The 25974-nt window shown below is 43.7% G+C and overlaps 1 protein-coding gene across 1 annotated transcript; it reads left to right on the top strand.

Annotated features, from left to right (window-relative positions):
• The first annotated feature begins 19736 nt into the window (after positions 1-19736).
• On the top strand, positions 19737-24084 carry CDKN1B (cyclin dependent kinase inhibitor 1B). Its single transcript, XM_073315432.2, has 3 exons — positions 19737-20689; positions 21296-21426; positions 22873-24084. Exons 1-2 carry the CDS (start codon positions 20212-20214, stop codon positions 21415-21417), a joined length of 600 nt encoding a protein of 199 aa, XP_073171533.1. The 5' UTR covers positions 19737-20211; the 3' UTR covers positions 21418-21426; positions 22873-24084.
• Positions 24085-25974: the final 1890 nt, after the last annotated feature.

Genomic DNA, 25974 nt, shown 5'->3' with positions numbered 1-25974 from the left:
GCTCACAAACAGCCTGTCAGCATGCAGGCTACACCCAGAGTGTCTGTGAATAACCACAGCCCTGGTCCAACTCGGACCCAACAGCCTGTCTGCAAATGCCAGCCACACGCTGGCTTTCAGAAGCAGTGGTTACCATATGCAGGGAGACCCAACATGCTCCCGGTCCTGGATTTCCCCCCAAAACGCGTGTGTTCTGCGTCCCTCCTGGACAGTCCAGATATATTAGGTCCATCACTCCTCTAAGGGGATCGATATACAATAGTTTGCCAGCCACACAGTTCACAACACTGGATTAGTTTTGATTAAAGAATAAAACAAGTTTATTTTACTACAAAGAGAGAGGTTTTAAGTGAGTTCAAGAATCAGGTATTAGAGTCAGAAACAATTATAAGAGAAAGAACGATAAAACACTTTCTACTACTAGACTTAACAAACTAGACTTGGTTCAAGGTGAAGTCCCTTACCATGTTTCTAGTAACAATGCTGACCAAACTCTTAGGCCAGGGTCTGCTCCCAAAATCCAACAGCTGTTTCTTTGGTTTCTTAGGTGAAAAAGAGAGAGATAAATAGGGAGAAACAACTTAGAGTGTTTTGCCCCTCACTTTTATAGTTCAGTTACCCTTTGAGATGCATTTTCCCTACAGTTACCCCTAGTTAAAATTCAAACAGTAAAGAAGGCAGCATGGTGCCTGGTGGCGAAAGAGGATGCACGCTGCTTCTTCTCACCTGTTTGCAGGAAGGAGATTCTCCTTGTCTCCCCCCTCTTCCTCCTCTTGCTGTCTGAGGACCCTGTTTACAAATTACATGGAAACTGAGGTAGACACACATTCCTTTGTTTAGGACCTACTTGAGGACCCACCCAACAGGGGCTATGTGCAGCCAATGTCATTCAGGGGGAATTCATAGCTTTATATACGATGTTGCTACACACATTTTACCATATTACTGACCAGCAAGTTATTAGTTTTCAAATGATACCTTACAAGGCATATTTTGTACAAAGATTATTACAATGATATATAGGGTGTGAATACAGGGGTGCATTCAGTCACAATACGATTCAGACATGGTACCACCATAAAACGGTTTTTAACATGGTGGGGTGGCCAGTTTGAAAAGACCCTCACAGTGTTCCAGGCTCTGGTCAAGGACTATGTAATCTTTAGCCTGAATCTGAAAGTGGTTCAGCACCATCCACAGCAGCTGACCAGAAGGTTCAAAGCCAGATTATTATTATTAGATTAGGGCCCCCATTGTGCTTGGCACAATACAAGGAGAGACTAAGAAACAGCCCTGCCCTTGACAGTTTACAGTCTCAATAGACAAGAGAGACAAACTGTGGGAGAGGAAACAGAGCCAGAGAGGTGAAGTGGCAAAAAAAAAAAAAAAGTGGGATACGAATATGTGGTGTGGAAGCCAAATCCCCCCAAAAGAGCTGTTTCCAAGGGTGCAGTGGAAACATCTGTGACTGGCAGCTCAGTGCAGGATTGGTGCCCAAGCACTTGTCTACCCATGGAGTTTTTCAGGAACAGCAATTAAGGTTGTGTCTATACTATAGACCTCTGCTGCCAGGGCTGTGTCAGTCAGGGTGTGAAGAAGTGTGATCCCTGACCATGGAACTGTGCCAGCAGACGCCCCTAGCATAGCTGCCGTTACATCAGCAAAACTGCGCTCTTCCAGTGTAGCTTGTTTCATTCTGGGATGGTGGAATAAGCTATACCAGTAAAAAGCACAACTTTGCCAGTATAAACCGCAGTCACACTAGGAGCATGTGACATGAGTGCTTCTGGGTTCACAGCCAACTACTGTTAGGCTCCCAGTTGAGAGCCTCGCACACAAGGTCTTTATTTAGTTGTCACCCCCCTTCAGGCAGGACACCACCTGCAGCAGTCTTACCCAGCAGCAACAAGCAAGGCATTGGCAGCAAATCACAACAGTAGTGCCACATCAGGCCTACCTTCCCCCAGGGAGACTGTGGCAGGCAGCAGCCTCTCAAGCAGTTCCTGGCTCCGGGCAAACTTCTCTTATACAATGCAAGTGAAAGTCTATTCTACCTCCCACCCTCCCATCAACTGAGTTGGGCTCCCTCCTTTTGACCCCTCCCTCCAAGGCTGACACCTACGGCAGGTGTAGCGGGGAGGGGCAAACAAAGCCCACAGCAGCCCATTAACCCTTTCCTGGCCAGCATGGGGTTTGTATATCCCACCACAGAGCGCTTCACCGGAATAGCGTAGGGTGGTAAAGCGCTCCTAGTGTAGGAATTCCTGAAAAATTCCAAGTGTAGACAAGCCCTAAGCCTGCCTTTCTCCCTGTGCCATACTGACAGTTGTAGTCAGTGAAGGTGCAGCAGCTGGAACTCCATTGTTACAAGAGAGGGGGGTAGCCAGCAGCATGTTCCCCATTAGGGGCCCCCCCCCTACTTTGGAACTCACTGCTCTCCTTGCTCCAAAACAAGCCCAAATTTACTGACCTTTGGAAGAGCACTTTGCCAGGTCTGTTTCTTCTCCCTGGCTTTTAGGGAGCAGGGGAATTTGTCAGGTTGGATGGCTTGTGTGAGCACTGACTTTTGGATCTTAAACTTCGTTTATATGTTTGCTGCTGCTCGTTTTTTGTAGTTATCTGGGAGTACTTAAAAGTATCTGCTGATTTAATGGAATTATTCTGTATTTTCAAAGGATTGTCAAGGGCACCCCAGGCCAATAGTTTCAAAAGCAACTGACGATTTGTGTGCCTCAGTTCTGGGGTGCCCTACTTAGGACACTTTTAATGGCATTGATTTTGTGAGGTGTCTTAATTGTGGTACTCAAAATCACAAGTCACTTTTTTTTTTTAAAATGTAGCACTAGAGCCTTGGGACATGAGATCTTTCTTAGCAGTTTGCTATAAATGTATACAAATAATGCAGAGGTTATGGCCTATAACATGCTTACCAGAAATTGTCGACACAAACTTTGGTGCGTGTGTTTGTGATAGAAAGAATGCATAAGTGGGAGGATGTATGTGTTTTGGGGGATGGAGGAAGGGAAAGAAATGTTACTTCAAGTGAGGGTTTTGTTGTTGTTGTTTTAAAAATAAGGTACAAAATGTTACTGCTGGAACAGTGTTGCTCTGTGCTCTGACCCCTTTCCAGGACAAGATTTAAGTACTTACTGAGGAAGAGAAAACCATCGCATTTGACTTTCTACAGTATACGCTGTATCATTTGTTATAAACTATACAGGAAAAGAATCAAATGACTTAATAACTAAATACCAGCTCTGTAAAGCTGTGCAGAAATAACTAGGCTCCAGGGCCTAAGCTACAACTCTCCATTATAAAAGTATAGGTACAAAAGAAATACGGTTGATCTGAAATATTTTCAAGTTCTGCCAGTGATTAAATTGGGTCTTAACATCATCCCTTTTCCCCAGCAACACAGAGGGAGAGAAGAAAGCTGCTGAAGATGTTGTAGCTATCCTACTGAAGGAAAAAATGTACACATACTCTGGTGGTGGAAAAATATAAATAAATAAATAAAAATCCAAGAAAAAAAACAAAACCAATTAGCATAAACTAAATTGATATAGGGCACTTTAAAGTCTATTTAGGTGCACACACAAGGAGGTTGTACCAATCAAACTAAATTGGTTTCTAAACGGATTCAGTTAAATCAATTCAATTTTCACATGTAGAGAAAAGGTTAAAAAAAAATTTAAACCACCTAAGGCCCAGATCCTCAAAGGCATTTAGGTGCCTAATCCCCACTGACATCCCATGGGGAGTTACATGGCAATATAATTGCAGCTCTTGGCCTAAGTGATTTGGGAGCCTATGTTCCATCTTAAATAAATTACTTAGGCACCTTAGAGCCTAAATCCCATTGACTTTTAAATTGAATTTTGAAAATAGAATTTAGGCTCCAAAGTCAGTTAGGCTCGCTTGAAAATTTTACCCAAGTCTTTGTACACAGCACATATTCATTTGTCATGTTAGGACCCCATTCTGCAAACACCAATGGATGTAGAATTTACTATTATCTACCCACTGTAGTAAACACCATGTCCAGAGTAAATGTTTGCAAGTTTGGGCCTTACTATGTCTTTCTAAAAAAAAGATACTCTAACTCAGAGTTATGGGCCCGATGCTGGGATTATTGGGTGAAATTCTCTGGTCTGCACTATGCAGGAGGTCAGACTAAATTAGCAGAATGGTTCCTTTGGTTTTAAAATATATGAATCTATCACAAACTTTAATGGAACTATTCACAATCGTAAATACTACATCCAGAAGTCAGTGTTTGTAGGATTGGGCCTTTAATTTACAGTAACTCCTCACTTAAAGTCGTCCCGGTTAACATTGTTTCGTTGTTACGTTGCTGATCAATTAGGGAACATGCTCCTTTAAAGTTGTGCAATGCTCCCTTGTAACGTTGTTTGGCAGCCGCCTGCTTTGTCCACTGCTTGCAGGAAGAGCAGCCCCTTGCAGCTAGCTGTGGGGGCTTGGAACCAGGGTGGACCGGCAGGCCCCCTATCAGCTCCCCGCTCCCCTAAGTTCCCTATGCAGCAGCCATCCAGCAGGCTACCAATTGCCCGCAGTTCAGCTGTTCCTCCACCCACTGCCATGTGCTGCTCCTCTCCTCTGCCTTAGAGCTGCTCCTGGGGGCCTCCTGCTTGCTGTGCAGGGGAGGGGGGAAGAAGGAGGCTAATGTCAGGGTGTTCCCCTTCCCTCCTACTCCTGCCCCCCACTTACCCCTTCTCCATATAGGTGGGGACAGGACAGGGCCCAGCACGAGAGAGCTTGCTGGCCACAACTGCTTGCTCAACTTCCTGATCTTTTTAAAGGTAATGTACTTAAGAGTGGGGTCAGCGTACTAAAAGGGGCAGTGCGCATCTCTCTCTCTCTCCCACACACAGGGTCTATGTCTATGTCTATGTCTGCCATGCTATCTCCCCTCCCTCCATTCGTGTTGCCTTGTAGAGTGTGAGGCTACTTTAACAACAATGTGTTCAACAGCCCTTGAGGGCTCAGCTGAATGCTAGTTCATCATTTAGCAGTAAGACATTCCCTGGGAAATAGCCCACCCTCTAAGAGTATGGCTACACTACGAAATTAGGTCGAATTTATAGAAGTCGTTCTTTTAGAAATCGTTTTTATATAGTCGATTGTGTGTGTCCCCACACAAAATGCTCTAAGTGCATTAACTCGGCGGAGTGCTTCCACAGTACCAAGGCTAGCGTTGACTTCCAGAGTGTTGCACTGTGGGTAGCTATCCCACAGTTCCGCTGCCCATTGGAATTCTGGGTTGAGATCCCAATGCTTGATGGGGCAAAAAACATTGTCGCGGGTGGTTCTAGGTACATGTCATCAGGCCCTCCCTCCCTCCCTCTGTTAAAGCAATGGCAGACAATCGTTTCGCGCCTTTTTTCCTGAGTTACCTGTGCAGATGCCATACCACGGCCAGCATGGAGCCCGCTCAGCTCACTGTCACCGTATGTCTCCTGGGTGCTGGCAGACACGGTACTGCATTGCTACACAGCAGCAGCAACCCATTGCCTTGTGGCAGCAGACGGTACAATAGGCCTGAAAACCATCCTCATCATGTCCGAGGTGCTCCTGGCTGCCTCGGTAAGGTCGGTCAGGAGCACCTGGGCAGATATGGGTGCAGGGACTAAATTAGGAGTGATTCGACCAGGTCATTCTCTTTAGTCCTGCAGGCAGTCCTATTGTACCATCTTATGGTGAGCAGGCAGGAGATGTGGATGGCAAGCAGTCCTATTGCACCATTTTCTGCTGAGCAGCCAGGAGATGTGGATGGCTTGCAGTCCTTCTGCACCATCTGCTGCCAGCCAAAGATGTAAAAGATAGATGGAGTGGATCAAAACAAGAAATAGACCAGATTTATTTTGTATTCATTTGCCTCCCCCCTCCCTCCCTCTGTGAAGTCCTGCCTGAACTACAAGAGGGAGAGAGATAGCTTAGTGGGTTGAGCACTGGCCTGCTAAACCCAGGGTTTTGAGTTCAATCCTTGAGGGGGCTATTCTGTGTGACAGCTGTTTTTGTTTCTCCTTGATGTAAAGCCACTGCCTTTGTTGATTTTAATTTCCTGTAAGCCAACCCCGTAAGCCATGTCGTCAGTCGCCCCTCCCTCCGTCAGAGCAACGGCAGACAATCGTTCCGCATCTTTTTTCTGTGCAGACGCCATACCACGGCAACCATGGAGCCCGCTCAGATCACTTTGGCACTTAGGAACACATTAAACACCATGCGCATTATCCAGCAGTATATGCAGCACCAGAACCTGACAAAGCGAAACCGGGCGAGTAGGCGACGTCAGCGTGGTGACGAGAGTGATGAGGACATGGACACAGACTTCTCTCAAAGCATGGGCCCTGGCAATGCGGGCATCATGGTGCTAATGGGGCAGGTTCATGCCGTGGAACGCTGATTCTGGACCCGGAAAACAAGCACAGACTGGTGGGACCGCATAGTGTTGCAGGTCTGGGACGATTCCCAGTGGCTGCGAAACTTTCGCATGCGTAACGGCACTTTCACGGAACTTTGTGACTTGCTTCCCCTGCCCTGAAGCGCATGAATACCAAGATGAGAGCAGCCCTCACAGTTGAGAAGCGAGTGGCAAAAGCCCTGTGGAAGCTTGCAACGCCAGACAGCTACCGGTCAGTTGGGAATCAATTTGGAGTGGGCAAATCTACTGTGGGGGCTGCTGTGATGCAAGTAGCCAACGCAATCAAAGATCTGCTGATATCAAGGGTAGTGATCCTGGGAAATGTGCAGGTCATAGTGGATGGCTTTGCTGCAATGGGATTCCCTAACTGTGGTGGGGCGATAGACGGAACCCATATCCCTGTCTTGGCACCGGAGCATCAAGCTGGCGAGTACATAAACTGCAAGGGGTACTTTTCAGTGGTGCTGCAAGCACTAGTGGATCACAACGGACGTTTCACCAACATCAACGTGGGATGGCCGGGAAAGGTACATGACGCTCGCATCTTCAGGAACTCTGGTCTGTGTGAACAGCTGCAGCAAGGGACTTACTTTCCAGACCAGAAAATAACCACTGGGGATGTTGAAATGCCTATAGTTATCCTTGGGGACCTAGCCTACCCCTTAATGCCATGGCTCATGAAGCCATAAACAGGCAGCCTGGACAGTGGTCAGGAGCTGTTCAACTACAGGCTGAGCAAGTGCAGAATGGTGGTAGAATGTGCATTTGGACGTTTAAAAGTATGCTGGCGCAGTTTACTGACTCGGTTAGACCTCAGCGAAACCAATATTCCCACTGTTATTACTGCTTGCTGTGCGCTCCACAATATCTGTGAGAGTAAGGGGGAGACGTTTATGGCGGGGTGGGAGGTTGAGGCAAATCACCTGGCCGCTGGTTATGCGCAGCCAGACACCAGGGTGGTTAGAAGAGCACAGGAGGGTGCGGTGCGTATCAGAGAAGCTTTGAAAACCAGTTTCATGACTGGCCAGGCTACGGTGTGAAAGTTCTGTTTGTTTCTCCTTGATGAAACCCCCCGCCCCTTGGTTCACCCTACTTCCCTGTAAGCTAACCACCCTCCCCTCCTCCCTTCAATCACCGCTTGCAGAGGCAATAAAGTCATTGTTGCTTCACATTCATGCATTCTTTATTAATTCATCACACAAATAGGGGGATAACTGCCAAGGTAGCAAGGGAGGGGTGGTAGAGGAGGGAAGGACAAGGCCACACAGCACTTTAAAAGTTTAAAACTTTAAAACTTATTGAATGCCAGCCTTCTGTTGCTTGGGCAATCCTCTGGGGTGGAGTGGCTGGGTGGCCGGAGGCCCCCCCACTGCGTTCTTGGGCGTCTGGAACTTGGGGAGGAGGGCGGTTGGTTACACAGGGGCTGTAGCGGCAGTCTGTACTCCAGCTGCCTTTCCTGCAGCTCAACCATATGCTGTAGCATATTAGTTTGATCCTCCAGCAGCCTCAGCATTGAATCCTGCCTCCTCTCATCACGCTGCCACCACCTTTCAGCTTCAGCCCTCTCTTCAGCCCACCACTTACTCTCCTCAGCCCGCCACCTCTCTTCCCGGTCATTTTGTGCTTTCCTGCACTCTGACATTGTCTGCCTCCACGCATTCGTCTGTGCTCTGTCAGTGTGGGAGGACAGCATGAACTCAGAGAACTTTTCATCACGAGTGCATTTTTTTCACCTTCTAATCTTCACTAGCCTCTGGGAAGGAGAAGATCCTGTGATCCTTGAAACACATGCAGCTGGTGGAGAAAAAAAAAAGAGGCAGTGGTATTTAAAAAGACACATTTTCTAGAACAATGGGTACACTTTTTCATGGTAAACATTGCTGTTAACATTACATAAATAGCACATGTGCTTTCGTTCCAAGGTCGCATTTTGCCTCCCTCCAATACGTGGCTAGCCCTTCCCCCCTCCACGTGGCTAACAGTGGGGAACATTTCTGTTCAGCCATAGGCAAACAGCCCAGCAGGAACGGGCACCTCTCAATGTCCCCTTAAGAAAAGCACCCTATTTCAACCAGGTGACCATGAATGATATCACTCTCCTGAGGATAACACAGAGAGATAAAGAACGGATGTTGTTTGAATGCCAGAAAACATACACTGCAATGCTTTGTTCTACAATGATTCCCGAGTACGTGCTACTGGCCTGGTGTGGTAAAGTTTCCTACCATGGTGGACGGAATAAGGCTGCCTTCCCCAGAAACCTTTTGCAAAGGCTTTGGGAGTACATCCAGGAGAGCCGCAAATGCCAGGGCAAATTAATCATTAAACATGCTTGCTTTTAAACTATGTATACTATTTTCAAAGGTACACTCACCAGAAGTCCCTTCTCCACCTGGCGGGTCCGGGAGGCAGCCTTGGGTGGGTTTGAGGGGTACTGGCTCCAAGTCCAGGGTGAGAAACCGTTCCTGTCTGTCGGGAAAACTGGTTTCTCCGCTTGCTTGCTATGAGCTATCTAGAACTTCATCATCATCATCATCTTCCTCATCCCCAAAACCTGATTCCGTGTTGCCTCCGTCTCCATTGAAGGAGTCAAACAACACGGCTGGGGTAGTGGTGGCTGAACCCCCTAAAATGGCATGCAGTTCATCATAGAAGCGGCATGTTTGGGGCTCTGACCTGGAGTGGCTGTTTGCCTCTCTGGTTTTCTGGTAGGCTTGCCTCAGCTCCTTAAGTTTCACGCGGCACTGCTTCGGGTCCCTGTTATGGCCTCTGTCCTTCATGCCCTGGGAGATTTTGACAAATGTTTTGGCATTTCAAAAACTGGAACGGAGTTCTGATAGCACGGATTCCTCTCCCCATACAGTGATCAGATCCCGTAGCTCCCATTCAGTCCATGCTGGAGCTCTTTTGCGATTCTGGGACTCCATCATGGTCACTTCTGCTGATGAACTCTGCACTCACCTGCAGCTTGCCGTGCTGGTCAAACAGGAAATTGAAATTCAAAAGTTCACGGGCCTTTTCCTGTCTACCTGGCCAGTGCATCTGAGTTGAGAGTGCTGTCCAGAGTGGTCACAATGGAGCACTCTGGGATAGCTCCCGGAGGCCAATACCGTCTAATTGTGTCCATGGCACCCCAAATTCGACCCAGCAAGACCGATTTCAGTGATAATCCCCTTGTCAGGGGTGGAGTAAGGAAATCGATTTTAAGAGACCTTTAAGTCGAAAAAAAGGGCTTTGTCATATGGACAGGTGCAGGTTTAAATCGATTTAACGCTGCTAAATTCTACCTCAACTCCTAGTGTAGACCAGGGCTAACTTCACCACCTCAACCAAGCTTCACAATCGTTGTTGTGTACAGTATTAAATTGTTTGTTTAAAACTTATACTGTGTGTGTATATATATATATATATATAATATTTTTTGTCTGATGAAAAAAATTTCCCTGGAACCTAACCCCCCACTCCCCCCCATTTACATTAATTCTTATGGGGAAATTGGATTCGCTTAACATCATTTTGCTTAAAGTTGCATTTTTCAGGAACATAACTACAACATTAAGCGAGGAATTACTGTATTTACATTGGCAAATCTATCTTTACGATTTTTTTTCCTGATACAGAACCCTGGAATAATTAATCTGAGGAAAACATGCAGGATTTATAAAGAACAGATAAAATTCAGACTACCCATCAAACAAATGCTTAGGGGGGCATATGTATATATATGCTCACAAACCCCAAACAGAGGGTCCCACTGGAGTTGGATTCCAAATGTGTTCACACGTGATGCGGTATTAATAGCCTTCATCTACCTTGTCTCTCCAATATCCTGGGACCAACAAAACTACAACAGCACGGTGAGCACTGATAATGTCATTCAGGGAAGTGGTGTAGCTATGGCAACAAAAGACCTCCTTCTGTCGGAATATACTGCATCTATAGCTAAACCAGCATAGAATTAGTAGTCTAGGCAAGGCCCTAGTAAAATTCAAGTGATCTGTCTCTATATTTTTACAGTAGCACAGGTAATAGACCTTGGTGACATTTTTCAAATTAAATGTTTTTTCACTAAAAAAAAGATGCATATTCAGGTCAACTGAAACATTTTGTAACAAATTCACCAAATTATTTGAGACATGAAAAAAAGTTCTGAAAAAGCAGAAATGTTCATTTTTGACATTTTTTAAATGAAACATTTTGATTTTTTTTAATTCAAAACGATTTTAGAATTTTAGAAATATACTTCCACTTTATTTTCCAAAAGGTTATAAAAAAACACAAACAAAAATAAATGTTTCATTTTGGGTTGAACAAAAAGTTTTGTTTGACCAAACAAATGTTCTGACTTTTTTTTTTTTTTGCTTTGCTGAAAAATTTAAAAAGAAATATTTTGGATCAATCCCAAATGTTTTTTTAGGCTTGGCCACCAAACCAAAAAATAAGTTATTTACACAGCTGTAATAGCTAACATCCATTAGTTATCCCTCAGTGAAATACGACTTTTTGTCAATGAAGACATAACCTTAGGCTCATTCCCTACCACTGTGTTGATGTTTAGGACCTCATTTTCAAAGCTATTTTCAAAGCACCTAACTCCTGATGGGAATCTAAATACCTTTGAGGATATGGACCTCAGGGTATATCTACACTTAAAACGCTACAAAAGTGCAGCTACAGTGCTGCATCTGCATCAGTGTTGCACTTCAGTGTAGGCGGGGTTTTCCCTCTGGTGTAGGTAATCCACTTCCCCAAGAGGCTGTAGCTAGGTGGACAGAAGAATTCTTCTGTCAGCGTAATGCTGCTGACACTGGGAGTTAGTTTGGTATAGCTATATCTCCCAGGAGTATGGCTTTTTCACACCCCCTGAAAGAAGTAGCTATGCCAATGTATGTTCCCAGTGCAGACCAGCCCTTAGTCCCAACAAGCCTATCTTGGCTTGTGGCAAGGCTGACAAGCTTCTTTTAGCTATTTTTTGTTTCACTGGGGATAAAGAGGTCAACTAAAACTGAGGAGGAGGGGGCCCTCGGGAAATTTATGAGTGAAAGCTGCTGCTTCGTTACTCCTTTCGCCCACAGGGGGTGAATCTGAAAGCACCCTCCGCCCCAACAGCCCAATAAGTCTCAAAGAGGGGATGCCACGACCCGTACTCTAGGCCTCCACAGGCCTTCTAAGGCCCATGATGGAGAGTTTGGGGACAGGTTAACCTAAGGTTTGCAGGAGGTGCATTCTGGGGGAAGGGCCAAGGACAAGACTCATTATGGATTGCAGGTTGAACTTGTCATAGGGCTGAAGAGCTTACATTGACTCAGGGAAAGGGGAATCATGGTGCATGGGGGAGGGACTCCCAGGGAAGTAGCCATGCAATGCAACAGCAGCATTTCTGTTCCCATGGCTCTTGTCCTCCCGTGCAGGCCAGCGAACAGCAGGCCAGGGGGGAAGGGCGATTCATCCCCCAACTTTCCTGCCAGCCACATTTCCCCCGTTGCTATATATCTTAGGAAGGGACCCTCAATCCTGCAGACCTCATGGCTTAATTTTCAAAACTGCTGAGCACCTACAGCTCCCATTGATTTCAACAGGAATTGGTGTGTTCAGTATCTTTGAAAATCAGGCCTAAAGAAGTAAGACATTCTTAGTTTTCATGCTAACTGATAAATAAACTCTTTGCTATGGACGAGTAACACTGTTGCCAACTATTGTGATTTTAACACGAGTCTTGTGATATTTGGTATTTTTGTGAAAGCCCAAGCTCCTGGACTCACTTGATCACAGGAGAATCTCAGCTTACATTAATAAAAAGTAAGTTTCTGTCCCTCCTGGTTACAGAGAGAAGATGGAAAACATGACCCCTAAAGGCTCAAAACAGCTCAGAAGCTAAATCAAAACACCCCAATTTTTTATTTAAAACAAACAAACAAACAAACAAACAAACAAACAAAAAAATCCCTCATGATTTTTAAGCAATATTGGGCTAAAGTAGTCTGGGTTTCTCAGGGCATCACATGTGGGAAGAGTTAAGGTGGTCCGGCCACCTAACTGAATTTCCATGCTTTCAGAGGTTTGGGTTTCTTTTGAGTTTAACCTTCACTCTGGATTTCCAGGGTTTCCAACAGTTTGTTTATTGATTTCCTTTTGTTTTATGTCTACCTTTCAAGAATGTTTGTACACATAAACTACTGATACAGTTTAGCAACCCTAACTTTGGCTGAAAATGACATTTAAAATGGTTTTCAAACCAATAATCAATATGATGACAAATTTTTTTAATTGAGGTTTTCAGGTAAACAGCTTTGAACAGAAGCTTCAGTTTACATGGATATAACTAGGACAGCGGAAGTAAGAACACTCTAAAAACAATCAAAAAGCTGTACACACACACAGCTTTCTGCCCCCACCTAGAGCCCTCAGGTAAAATTTTGGGATGTAAATAAGCAGGAAAAAAAAAATCTTTTCAGCACTTTTTTAAACCATCAGGAAGAGAACACAAATCCAGTTGTTTTTCCTTTGCAGAGTACCTTTAATAGAGACACCTTCTTATTAAAAACAAGCAAACAAAAGAACATTTTCTGCCCAACCCAGAGTTCCCAGAAGCATTATACTTGGTTCCAATGGGAAGCAGCTGGTTATGCAGAAACTCTCTTCCCTTCTTTTAAAATACCTTTCATACGGGTCATAGGGGTTTGCTTCTTTTAGATTTCCTCTAAATTCCCAGAAACTTGCAGTGAAATAAGAAAATTTACCATGTGGGGATGTCATGTTATAATATGTTAGTGCACTAATGATGTTGTATCATGAAGCTGTGCAATTCTGTAACATGGTTTAGTATTATTAACACAGGCAAGATATAATAAGTTTGAGGCAATGCTCTACGTTAATTATTAATATTATTACACTAGTACCTAGGGTCCCATTGTGTTAGGTACTGCACAAACACAGTTCCCCAAACAGCTAAACAGTCAAGTTAGACAAAGTATGGGAGGGCGCTTGGGCAACAAGAGTTGAAAGTACCTGCTCAAGGTGACACAGCAAAGCCAGGAATACAATGCAGTCTAGTCCAGTGTCCTATTCATTGCATTTAGCACAGAGACATGACACGGTAATTTTTGATGTCTGAGATGGGCTGTAATTTTAAATCAAAGTTCTTTAGAAAATAAAATCATCTCCTAAAAAGCGTTTAGGAAGCAGCCAAACCAATTCACTTATTTATATAAGGAAAATGTTTCTAGCCCTCTTGATCCTCAAGCAATTATTACCCCTAAAGAAAAAACTTTGGGGCAGGTCCTTGGTGGGTGTAATAGCTATTGGAACTAAGACAATTACACCAGCTGAACTGTCCCTATCTTTTTGGGCAGGTTAGTAATGTGTGTGCCTTTTGGACAGATTCAGTAATAACGATCACATATATCAAGTACTGATTTTAATACATAAAGATGTAGCATTTACTGAAAGAAAACAAAACACAAAACTGACATTAAAAAACTCCCCACCAAACCCTTCCAGCAATGTCCAGTTACTGATTTAGAGGTTAGTGCTGTGTTCTGGAAAAAATCCAGGCACCATATGATTTCATGCACTAAAAACTTTAAACATTTCAGAGAAACATAACATATGACATAGGGTGTTTTTATTTAATGAATGGCTTTAAAAAATGGAGCCAGTGTCCCTTTCACAGATGTACATCTTGGGCCAAAAGCATTGCTTTAGAATGTGTCATCACTTGGGAACCTAAAGAATTGTGCTTGAGAAAACATTGCTAGAAAATAATATCCCCTTCCCAGAAAGGTTCACTTCAGACTTTGTAGAAAAACAGAACAACTCATTTCCACTGGATATAATTTATCTATTGAGAAACTTACTTAAAGGCACCAGGTTGCTGGGCACATAGTTAGAAAACTGTTTACCCTCATAGTAATAATAATAATGAATCATTATTATTAGCACTTAGCTCTTATATAGCACTTTACATCCTCCAGCCATTTTACAATCATGAAGTAGTTAGTCCTCACAATACTGCTGTGCGATAGTAAAATATTATTAGCTCCTTCAGGGGATGTGTGTGGAGATGCACTGGAATTTCTGGAAGCACATTGCACTTGACTTAGTGCTTGTCTTCACTGCTAAAAAACCCCATGTTTTTACCTCAGAGTAACTAAATTGCATGAGCTGTTCTGACGCACAAACACAGGGAAGACCAGGCACTTCAGTTTTACCGAGAGGTAAACTCACCAAGGTAAACATCTTATATCCCCAGCTGGGATGGACTTGGTGAGTTTACCTCACTGTAGAATGAAAGTGTTTGGTCTTCACTGTGTTTTTACTTTAGGATAGCTCCTGTGCATTAGTTTTTCCATAGAAAAATACCTGTTCATCAAAACAAACATTTCATGGGAGACGGCTCCTTTTGACAAATTTCTTGACTAAAACTAAAATTTGGGGAAAAAAGTTTTAAAATTGTTGAGACATGCCATTTTGACATTTTTAAATGAAAATTTCGGTTTTCTGGTTGAAAACACCCTTTTCCCTCCAAAATTGAAGCTAATTATAGTACATTTTTAAATGGTCATTACTAAAACAAAACCTTTCAAAATTATCAAAATGAAATGTGTCAACTGACTTGAACCAAACACTTTTTGGTTCAGAATGGTTTTCAAAATTTTGACATTTCATCCCAACATGGGATGGGAAAAATTTCCAAAACTTTGAAAATGTTTGTGGGATGGGAAAAACTTTTCCTGCCCAGCTCTAACTGAGACTTTAACATGTTAGTTAAAAGTGTTAGAAATACACCATTTTAATTAACATATGAGTCGCGCCTTTTCCCCCTCAACCACTGATGCGATGGAAGAGAAGGTTTCTTGCATTCTCTAGCTGACCTTGCTCATCGATGGGACTAGCCCTAATGGACATATATAACGGCTCCTTTAATAAACCTAGATATGGCAGGCCAATTCAACCCACCATTCAGCATATATGCACTCTCTATGGCCCCAATCCTGCATACAATTAAGTATATGAGTAGCTTTATGCACGTGAATAGTCCCATTGAACTCAGGGGGACTACTCAGGTGCAGTACTGGGGCCTGTGTCTGGAATTATATTTACCCCATAATCATAAATTCCTTCGGGAAGGTAGCATTTTGCATGCAAATGGCTTTTTAATGGGGTTTGAATTATAATGAGCTCTCACAGCCTTGGATAGATCAAAAACAAGCTTAGTCAAACCATTGAAATAGATCATCCCCTTACCATTTTCTTAATCCTGACTGCAACAGTGCCCAGTAGAGTGGCTGTTTGATTATTCCCGCCTGACCCACACTTCCTAGATGAATTTAAAAACACAAAACAAAACAAAACACCAACCAAAAGATATTAAGTGGCTAGCTTAAGTATGCTTTGTCATTTTTGCAAGTGCCCTCCTAAATGTTAGGGGGATGGGGCAAAATGAAGATGGGAAGCTTGCATAGCCAGTTCCCAGAGTAAGAATACAATTGAGGGGCTCGGCTAACGTTGCAGCCCGAGTAAGAGCTGAGAAGCAAAGTACAAGGTGGAAGATACATGAAAATCATAGCACTGCTCTGATCAGACCTCTAGATAAACTGTTCTCATTCCTTTCCTTTCTGTTTTTCTTCTCAAAGTTTTTCTTCATTTAATCCTCTCTTCCAGCTTTTGACTCATTTCTTCTACAACTGAAACACACACACACACACGCACACTCAATCTTCAGGCGAAGTACTGGAAAATAATGGCTCAACAGCTCAGTTATGATCATTTCCAGCACGAGGCATAACTGAACGTCGAACGGGATTAAAAAGTACATCATGTCTCCTTCAAACTATTTATCTGAAAACCTCGCTGTTTTGCCTGTCGTGCCCTCTTTCTGCGGGAGGATGGCGCTCTGATATTTGAAGATCTTTTCTTCAGGGCTCTATAGTAGTTTTTCACGCTTTGCTGCTACTACAGCAGACGCCTGCCTCTCTCACTATTTGCTGCAGCAATCAGGGGGTGCCTGACTGTAAACAAAACACTTTAGATCATAGCAAGGTCGCTCCAGACACAGCCTTTCTACTTACAGCCTAAACTATTTAAGGTGGAATGATTGTGATTTATTTCTTCTAAGGGGAGAAAAATAAGAAAAAAAACCCTCTCCTGTTGTGAATTAGCTAATGAGCCTGACTCCAGCAGCAAACACTGGTCATAAAATGATAAGCAGGATGTAAGCTAAGAATTGAGTTGCTCCTTGAGGAAAGACCATGATAACTACAGGTCATTTGCAGATTTTCTCCAAAGAACTGCTGAACGCTCCAAATCATGTTTATCCCATACCTCTTGGAATGTCTTCTCATGTGAAAATGATTGCACTGCTGAGGCTACAGTCTTGAGTCTGCCCTGCTTTTGCACATCGCACAGTCCTTTATACCAGTACAAAACAGGTGTAAAATACTTCCACTCAGAAGGGTGGCATTTTATCCCTACTTTGCACCGATATAAATGACTGCAGCGTTACAGCCTCCTATGCTGCAAGGGCAACACGATCTTTTAGGATGGTTTACTTCTAGGGTCTCTCGTAAACGCCCAAGCTCCCACCTGCTTTCTTGGCAGTCCATTGGGTCTCTGGCTGAAAGAGGTGTGTGGCTCATTTAGGCCTTCTCTGTACTAGAAAAGTGAACCAGTTTAGCTAAATAAATTGTTAATCTGATGCAAGCCCCTCATGTAGTCAAACTAGTGCTCTTTTCTAGCATAGACCAGGTTCTAGATCTGGTGCTGTTTGGATGCTGAGTTCCTAGCTGGACAAATACATGAATGGTTATCAGTTGTAACTTATCCAGGAAAGCGCCTGGAGTCATGAGAATGTCAGCTTTACTTATTTTAATTTTTAAAAGTAAGTTTTAGACGTGTGGTAGCAGAGAGAAGTTGGAAAATGAAAACTAAGGGCTAAAACCAAACCAAAACCAAACCAGAAGGCAAATAAAAAGGTACACAATTTTATTGTTTCATTGAAATCTCATAATTTTTAACATAATCTCATGGTGTATGTTTTTTGTTTGTGTTTTATTATCTTTTGGGTTTCTTTGGCCTGATTTATGATTTGTTGAATGACTGGGGCTGGCAATATTAAGACCCATCAAGCAGAATGGTCCAAGCATTAGATAGAAAACTAAGGCCAATACAATACAAAATTATGCCCACTTAACTGATGTCAGCATACAGCCACCATAGTTATTAAATCACTTGTGGGTCTGTGTGCACACTTGGCTCCTTTTGTCGGCAGTGCACGTCTTCACCAGGAGTACTGTACTTGTATGAATTGTTGTGTTAGTGTTGGCACTGTGGGACAGCTCCTGAAGGCCAGTAACAGTCAATGTAAGTGCTGCATTGATCTAATTACACCAACTGACTCTACAGTGCTTGGAGAGGTGGTGTTATTTAGGCCATGTCTACACTAGCACTTATGTTAGCAAACTTTTCTTGCTCGGGGGGTGGGAAAAAACCACCCCCGCGTGACATACATTTTGCCATAATAAGCACGTGTGTGCACAGCACTATGTCGGTGGGAGATGCTCTCCTGCCAACATAGCTACTGCCGCTCATTGGGCTGGTTTTATTATGGCAAGAGGAGAGCTCTCTCTTGTTGCCATAACATGGCCACATGAGCGATCTTACAGCAGCACAGGTGTATTGGTACAGCTGTGCCACTGTAATTTCGTAAGGGTAAACATGGCCTAAGTCAGTGTAGAGAGGTACTTATGTGGGCGGGAGCCAAATTTAAGAGAAGATAGGTCAATGCAAGGCAGCTTATGTGGACCTAACTGTGTAGTGTAGACCAGGCCTAAAATTAGGAACTCCCTGCTCTGAAACTAATTTCTTCTAAGGCCTTGGGTAAGTCACACAAACCTCTCTCTGCCCAGAAAATCGGAATGATCATTGAGATTGAATGGGGCAAAAGAGGAAAACAGGGTTTTCCATCTTTAGTTTTCCTCTTCCTTCCTCCAGCCTTACTCCTGGTGTTGTGCAATGACTATTATTTTTATTACATCATTGCCTTAAGGAATGTTCACTGTGAAAGCTTAAGCAGCCCATTAAAAACTTTGGTCCCAGAGAGAGAGAGAGAGAGAGTGTAAAACAAACCCAGTTGCTTCAAGGTCAGTTGAATCCTCTCTCTCTCCTCCAGTTAAACTCTGGGGGCTCTCTGCTTAAAATAGTTTGTCCAAAGCAGCAAATCTGGTGGTGCCATTATAGGCACACAGAAACAAAATCGAATTACAGTGAAATTATATCATGTTGTGCAGGATAGAGGGGAACACAAGCCCCGGAGACTGGGATCTTTCTGTTCCCATTACAAAGGCAAAGGAGTACGTACACCCTTCAGCAAGGGCTGGTGGCAGCGTCCCCGGGGGCGCTCTTAATCTCGGAGGATCCGATGTGGCCTGGAGCCCCTAGCAGAACCCTCCTCCACCCCTGACAACGGGACCTCCCCGTCACAGGCAGGAGACGGCACGGGCTGTGACCAGGGCCGGGCAGGGAGCAGACGGTGTTAAAGGTACGCAGTACCCGTGGTTATCGGCTCCGGCCCTGCTGGAGCTGACTGAGGCGGTGGGCGCGATTGCTGGAGCATCGAGCCCGTCAGCCCAAACACACACTGCAGAACTAGGCTCGCTCACTCACGGCGATCTCAGCCTCCGCGAAGGATGCGGGAGCCCCTGCTTCGGCTACTTCTTGCTCTCTGGTTAGCAGGAGGTGTCCCTGCTGGCTCCCTGCTTACTTACACCTCCCTAGCTCGCTCCTTATCTGGCGGGCCCGGGGGTGCCGCAGTACCGAGGGGTCCCGCTTCCCTCTCCCCAAGCTCGAGATCCCCGCCCAGCCCCAGCGCCTCGCCGTGAACTCCTGACCTTCCCGTCTCCAGGGCGAAACCCTTGGCGCGGGGGGGCTGCGAAGCGCCGGCTGCAAGAACGAAGTCAAAATGTAACCAGCCGCCCCCCCCCCCCCTCCCCACGCCCCACGCCTCGCTGCCGGCCCCGCTCCGCGCTGAGCCTCCGCCGGCCCCGCTTGCGGCAGGGCAGCTGGGACCTTCGCAGGGCCGCTGGCAGCGGGAGACGAATGGCAAAAAGCGGTTTGCCTCCCTCTCCTCCCCCCACCCCGCTTTTCACAAATGATGACGATTAAAGCGGACTGAGCCCGAGAGGTGGCAACTGAGGCCGGGCCACCTTTAGAGCGGGCTGTTCGGCAGAGGTGAGGCGCACAGATGGGGCGGCGCCCTGCGCATTAACCAATGGATCGCCTCCGCTGTTTAAATAGACTTGTAATGTCAATCATTTTCTTCTTCGTCAGCCTCCCTTCAATCGCCATATTGGGCAACTGAGAAAAGGGCTCGTCTTTTCTTGTTTTTTCCGTCGTCTTTTTTTTTTTTTTTTTTTTTTTTTTTTTTTTTTACTACACGGCAGCTTTGACATCGGCGAGGTTCGCGAGCGCAGTTTGGATCGGGGGAGCCGCAGGCTTCGCATCAGCCTGGAAGTGGGCTTGCACAAGGGGGCTTGGCTTTTCCCCCCATCCTCCGCTCTCCCCAGCGTCCGCTGGATCTGCCCCGGGCTTTCTGGTGAATATCAGGGGTTCTCTCCCCCCGGCCCGTGTCTTATGCAAGTGTTTGTTGTTGTCTCTTCTCGAGGAGCGGAGATCGAGTTTAAAAAGAAGAAGAAGAGACGAGGAAGGACATATTTTCACGTAGCGAAAGAGAAAAACACCCACCGCCGCCAGAAGAAAGAGGGTGGGGGGAAATGTCAAACGTTCGTATTTCGAATGGGAGCCCGACCCTGGAGCGGATGGAAGCCCGGCAGTCGGAGTATCCCAAGCCTTCCGCTTGCAGGAACCTCTTTGGGCCCGTGAATCACGAAGAGTTAAACAGGGACTTAAAGAAGCACCACAAGGACATGGAAGAGGCATGTCAAAGGAAGTGGAATTTTGATTTCGAGAATCACAAGCCCCTGGCTGGCAGGTTCGAGTGGCAAGCGGTGGAGAAAGGGAGCTCGCCCGACTTCTACTTCAGACCTCCGAGGCCCCCCAAAGTGGTTTGCAAAGCTGCCACCCATGAGAGTTTGGATGTAAATGGAAACTGCCCAACAACGGTGATTGTAGTCGGTTCTCAGGGAATCTCAGAGGACACTCACTTTGTAGATCAAAAAACTGATGTATCTGAAAATCAAACGGACTTAGCAGACCAGTGCACTGGGCAAAGAAAACGACCAGCCACGGATGGTAACGTACTGTTAGAAAACAAAAGCTTTTTACTTTCTGTGCTGTATCCTTGTCAGTGTTAGTTAGCGCCGTATACCTCCTTCGCATATACATCGCGCTCATGTCCTGCGTACGGTAAACTGTTCGACTGGTTTACTGGCAGACAGCGTTTCAAGATTTACCCCTCCTCTTAGCTTAAAAACCTAGGACGGTCTGTACTCTCGGGAATCTTAAGTTAAATTGGCTTCTGGAGTCCATGGATCATTTGCAGTCAAATGCCCTTAAACTAACACCTCCTTCCTCCCCCCCCCCCCGCGACCGTAGTAATCGCTTTGTGAATTCTGCATCCTTTTGACTTGATTAAATAGGTACAAGTTTCATAACACATGTGAAGCAAAGTGTAGAAGGATATTTTGGACAAAACAAGAAACTTGTATCTTTATTTAAGCAAAGAAACAACTCTTCTCCCCATCTCTTTCGTGCAATCGATAGTTGACCCTGAGGGTCATAAATATTCAGGGTCCTCCAGTCCCCCGTTCCCCCATGCAGAGCAAACATCTGGCAGCAAATGTAGAAAATATCAAGTTTTCACTTTTCTTTTTGTTTCTTTCAATGTACCCCTCCTAGATTCTTCTCCTCAACCTAAAAGAGCCAACACAACAGAAGAAGAGGTTTCAGAAGAATCCCCCAGTGCCAGTTCAGTGGAGCAAACACCCAAGAAATCCAGCCCAAGAAGACGTCAAACGTAAACTGTTTAGGTGGGTTCCCATTACATGGTGTTTTTTTTCAAACCAGTGTAACTGAGTAAAGCATTGAAGGACTATGGAAAGGTCCACTCTGAGGCCATTCCAGTATCTATGATAGTAGTTTCTCTGAAAAACTTTGTGGGACTTGGTCTTTTTTTTAATACGCCTTCAAAACAGAATTTCAAAAGGGCTTTAAAATAGAAGTCTACAGATTAAATACGTCTTGTTACTATGCTTAGGAAGACTATGCTACACTTTGGGGGGTAGGGGAGAGGGAGTGTAAATGAGTGAGTTTTTATTATGTGCCATTAATAAACAATACCTTCGCTCTGGTTTAAGATTTGGGTCACTTAAGTAAGGAGGAACCTCTTACCAATTGTATCGGACCCATGCTGGTAGAAGGAATGAGTTTCAAATACGTTCTTTCTAAACTGTATTGAACTTTCAGATGAGTATTAATGGCTTTTCCTATTGTCTTTGCACATACCAGCAAACTTTAATCGTGAGACATATAAGTAAATAAGGACTGTAAATCAAGAAGCTGAGCATTTTCTTTGTATCAGAACTGTTCTTTTTTGTTATATTTATTTATTTTTCTACGATCACACACATTGGGATTTACAGTCAGCACACTGCGTTAAGGAGAGGGTGTTTTTCAACGTAAGGGCCTGGGGGTCGTACATTTACCGATGGTTTCAAAGTAGTAGGGGTTAAAGGAAAGAGCTTCCAAACATGATTTGCGATTGTGCAGAACAGATTAAACTGCAAAGCAGAAATTAAACCAAATTACCTCTGCTGCGGTAAACAATCCAGGAACACGTCAGCATGCATGTGTATGCAAATTGTACTACTACCGTCTGTTTATTTGGGTGTTTGAAGGGGAAACTAATGGTGTCGGCAGACAAAAAAGAAAAGGAGTGGAGTAGAGGAGGGTTCCCTGGGCTGTTTATTTTTATTATTGCAACCCAAAATATGTTTGAGTTTAGAAAGATAGAAGATCAGTTGCAAACGAATATTGCATTAATCTTAAATATGTGGCTCTGGGTCAGCCATCAGACTCGTTGCAAAATGTCTTAATAACACAGCATTTATACTACTTTTAAAAAGTGAAATATGGGGCGCTCTGGAAACATGTTCACTTGGTCTCAACTCTGTGTGGGCCTGCTGGATTTAAAAAAGCTATGTGTGGCCCTCCATAAGGGTGGGGTGGGGGTGAGTTTCTCTTGTTTTTAAAGGAATATGGCCCTCTTCTGCTCATATACTACTGATTACTGGTCAAAAGTTTTGTTGGCACCACACCCAATTTTAAATTGCTCCATCCCCAACAATTAGGGCAAAGAATGCCAGTGATTGATTTAGTTTTTAAATAGTGCCTTGTGTGTCATGATCTCTCCTAGAGCAAAGCAATCACATTTCTTTTGGCACTTCTAATACCTTCCCTTTTTATTTTCATTACAGATTTAAGAATATGCATTTCCTTGTTCATCAGATGCCTTGGTGGTTGATGAAGGGAGGAAGATGTAAAGTTATATATATATATAAAAATTAAAATACATATCGTTGATTCTCCATGGGATGGAGATCCTGTACAAGCACTGAAAAAAAACAACAAAAAAATAAACAATAACACTAAAATTTTAGGCACTCTTAAAAAACCTGCCTCTAAAAGCATTGGATGTAGCATTGTGCAATTAGGTTTTTCCTTATTTGCTTCATTGTACTACCTGTGTATATAGTTTTTACCTTATGTAGCACATAAACCTTTTTGGGGGGGGAGAGGGAGGGGATGGCAAAGGGTGACCAATTGAAACTTGCATTCACAATCTAGCAAGCAGGGAAATTTATGAAGAGAGGCAGTGTAGAGGTTTTCTTAAAAAAAAATATTTAAAGATGTATTGTCTCTTTAAGTGGGGTCTACAATGCCTTTTTTTTTTTTTCTTTTTTTTTAAATACACCATAATGCTAACACTGGCTACAGCAGACTGTTACAGGCTGCTTGTGAATTTCTACTTATTACATTAAGCTTAAGAGGTGGGAGCTCTGTTTCCGTTATGTAGCAGCAAAAGGATTTTTATGTTCTGCAACTTCTTAAATCTCTTAGGATAAACCTAAAGAATTTTAGAGTAGTTCCATTGACTCCAACTATTACCCATAACATTGGCTGGATATTTTCAAATGAATCTCTAGAGTTCATATTCCAAAACAGAATATTGTTGATTACTGATCTCTTTTCCCTGATGTTCATGAGTGAATGAAAAGGGACACTACATCTTTAAACAGTATTTCTACACTGCCTGTGTATCTGTATGTAAAAATAAAAACATAAAAGTTTGAAGTGTACCTGTGTACATAACTCTGTAAAGACACTGAGAAATTATACTAACTTATTTATGTTAAAAGATTTTTTTAATCTAGAAGAAGCTATTTTTTCCCCATAAAGCCAAAGTGGCATGTTTTGTGCATTTGTAAATGCTCTATTTGGTAGACTTGTAGGGTTTTTTTGTTTGTTTCTGTTTTTTTTTTTTTCTTTTTCTGTTAATTAATATGGCTGTGCTGAAAGGATTGCAGACTGAGCCAAGTTTAATATTTTTTTTGTAATGCGTGAGAAAAAATTGCCAATTGTTTCACATCAAGCAATCAATAAAGAAAACTGCCATATATATGAAATGAGTTCTCTGCTGTGTGTTTCAATTTCATTCTTTACCTGGCCCAAGTGGAAGTAGATTACTTCAAGTAATACAGCAGGTTTCCCTCTGTGTGTCTAAAGTACAGGGAAAAGTAAGGAATAAAGATACAGCATTATAAATATATACATTCCTCAGGCCCTGTGTCATAATTTACTGTTACTTCTACCAGTAATAGGCATTATCTCAGATTACCCGGGAGCAAAGGCCCTCAACCTCTTGATTCAATGGGGGAACTTAGCTTCTTGAGTCACACTATTTTGTTTAAAAACTATACTTTTGAAATCTTAATCCAAATAACATCTGGTCATAACATACTCAAATACTGGACCATAGCTTGCCATTAGATGTCACAGGATTTGGCCAACTGTATGTCAGACCTAAGCTGTTGTTAAGGCCCAAATCCTTAACGGTATTTAGGCTCCTAACTTCCACTGAAATCAATAGAGGTTAGGAGCCTAAATACCTTTGAGGATCTGGGCCTTAAATCCCTCAACAATCTATGCCTGGAATCTCAGCTTTATTCCCCTCCCTGCATTTTAAAGAATTTTCAAGTTCTGATAGGACTGTGTCTGAAAAAACACTTATATTAACAGCATCTTACCAAATATATCCATTTCCCTTGTCCACACAAAATAAGTGAATCAACAAAAGCACAGGCTTCTGCACATATAAAAACCCCCCGATAATTACACTGACTGTAGTAAGTACACGATTGGGTTTGCTTTTAGTATGTTTGTGCTTCTAAATTATCTCCATGTTTGTAGAGCAAACACATCGGTTTTTGTTCCATACAGAGAGTTAACCTTAGGAAATATTCTATGATCTATGGCTATGGCCCTGATCTTGCACACACTTATAAAAGTGCTCAACATTACTCACCTGAGTAGTCCCACTGAAACCATTGGGCCTACTTTCCTGCTTAAAGTTGAGCATGTGCATAATGGCAGGGGTTGTTTGTGGCATCAGGGTCTCAAGTAGGAATGCCACCTGTCCAGAGCACCCTCACTATGTCACACTAGTAAGGCTATTCTCTCTGTTCTAATATAGAATGATGCGCAGTATAGGGTGAATTAGGACCTAAACAGAAGTGGTTTCAGATAGGGATAATGTTTTTCATCTGATTTTAAGCTGCTTCATTACAAAATTCTATGGAGAGCCAGTTTCCTGTGGAAAGGAACACAAACCTATGCCAACAGGTAAGGCTGCTATCTCCTATTAATCTTGTTGACACAAAACCAAAGGGGTTGCATCACCACAGGAAAAGAGCATTAAACAAAACAACTTGCATGCAAATCATCTACTGTAAAGAGGAAGGTAAACTGAGGTTTTTATGAGTAGATCTAAGCCCATTTAAAACTAAAGGTGATTAGAAATATTTCATTAGTTCTTTCACAATTGCTCTTTCAAACTTTTCCATTGCCAGGGATGGAATCAGCACTGGTTAGCAAAACCTCCCATCTCTTCAGGGGGTTGTTTTTGGGGGGCTTTCCCAGATACCTTGAGCAAGTCTGTGCCTCAGCTCCTCCTCACTTTCCTCTCAGCGCTGCGGGGGGATGCACTATGTGAGCATTGCCAGCTCCTTACAGGGCAAGCCCTATAGCACTGTAAAGCTGTATTGTTGACACTGTATTTGCCACAGCTGCATGCCTGGGCCTGTTCACGTTGATCAGCTATTGACAGCGTTGGCACAATCACTTTTTCCGAACATCTGGCTGACCATACATCCATGCCCCCTGAACCTAGGTGCAACAAAAAAGCCCCAAATCTCAGCGAGTTGAAATTTCTAGCCGGGCAGAGGCACCTACTTAAAGAGTCTAATTCACTTGCTGAAATCCCCTATTAAGCAAGGTCCTGTTATTTATTTCCACCCCGC

Source organism: Lepidochelys kempii, chromosome 1, assembly GCF_965140285.1.
Source record: "Lepidochelys kempii isolate rLepKem1 chromosome 1, rLepKem1.hap1, whole genome shotgun sequence".
NCBI classification, from domain to species: domain Eukaryota; kingdom Metazoa; phylum Chordata; order Testudines; family Cheloniidae; genus Lepidochelys; species Lepidochelys kempii.
Note: the sequence above shows the minus strand (reverse complement) of the source record. Positions and strands in the feature narration are given on the sequence as shown.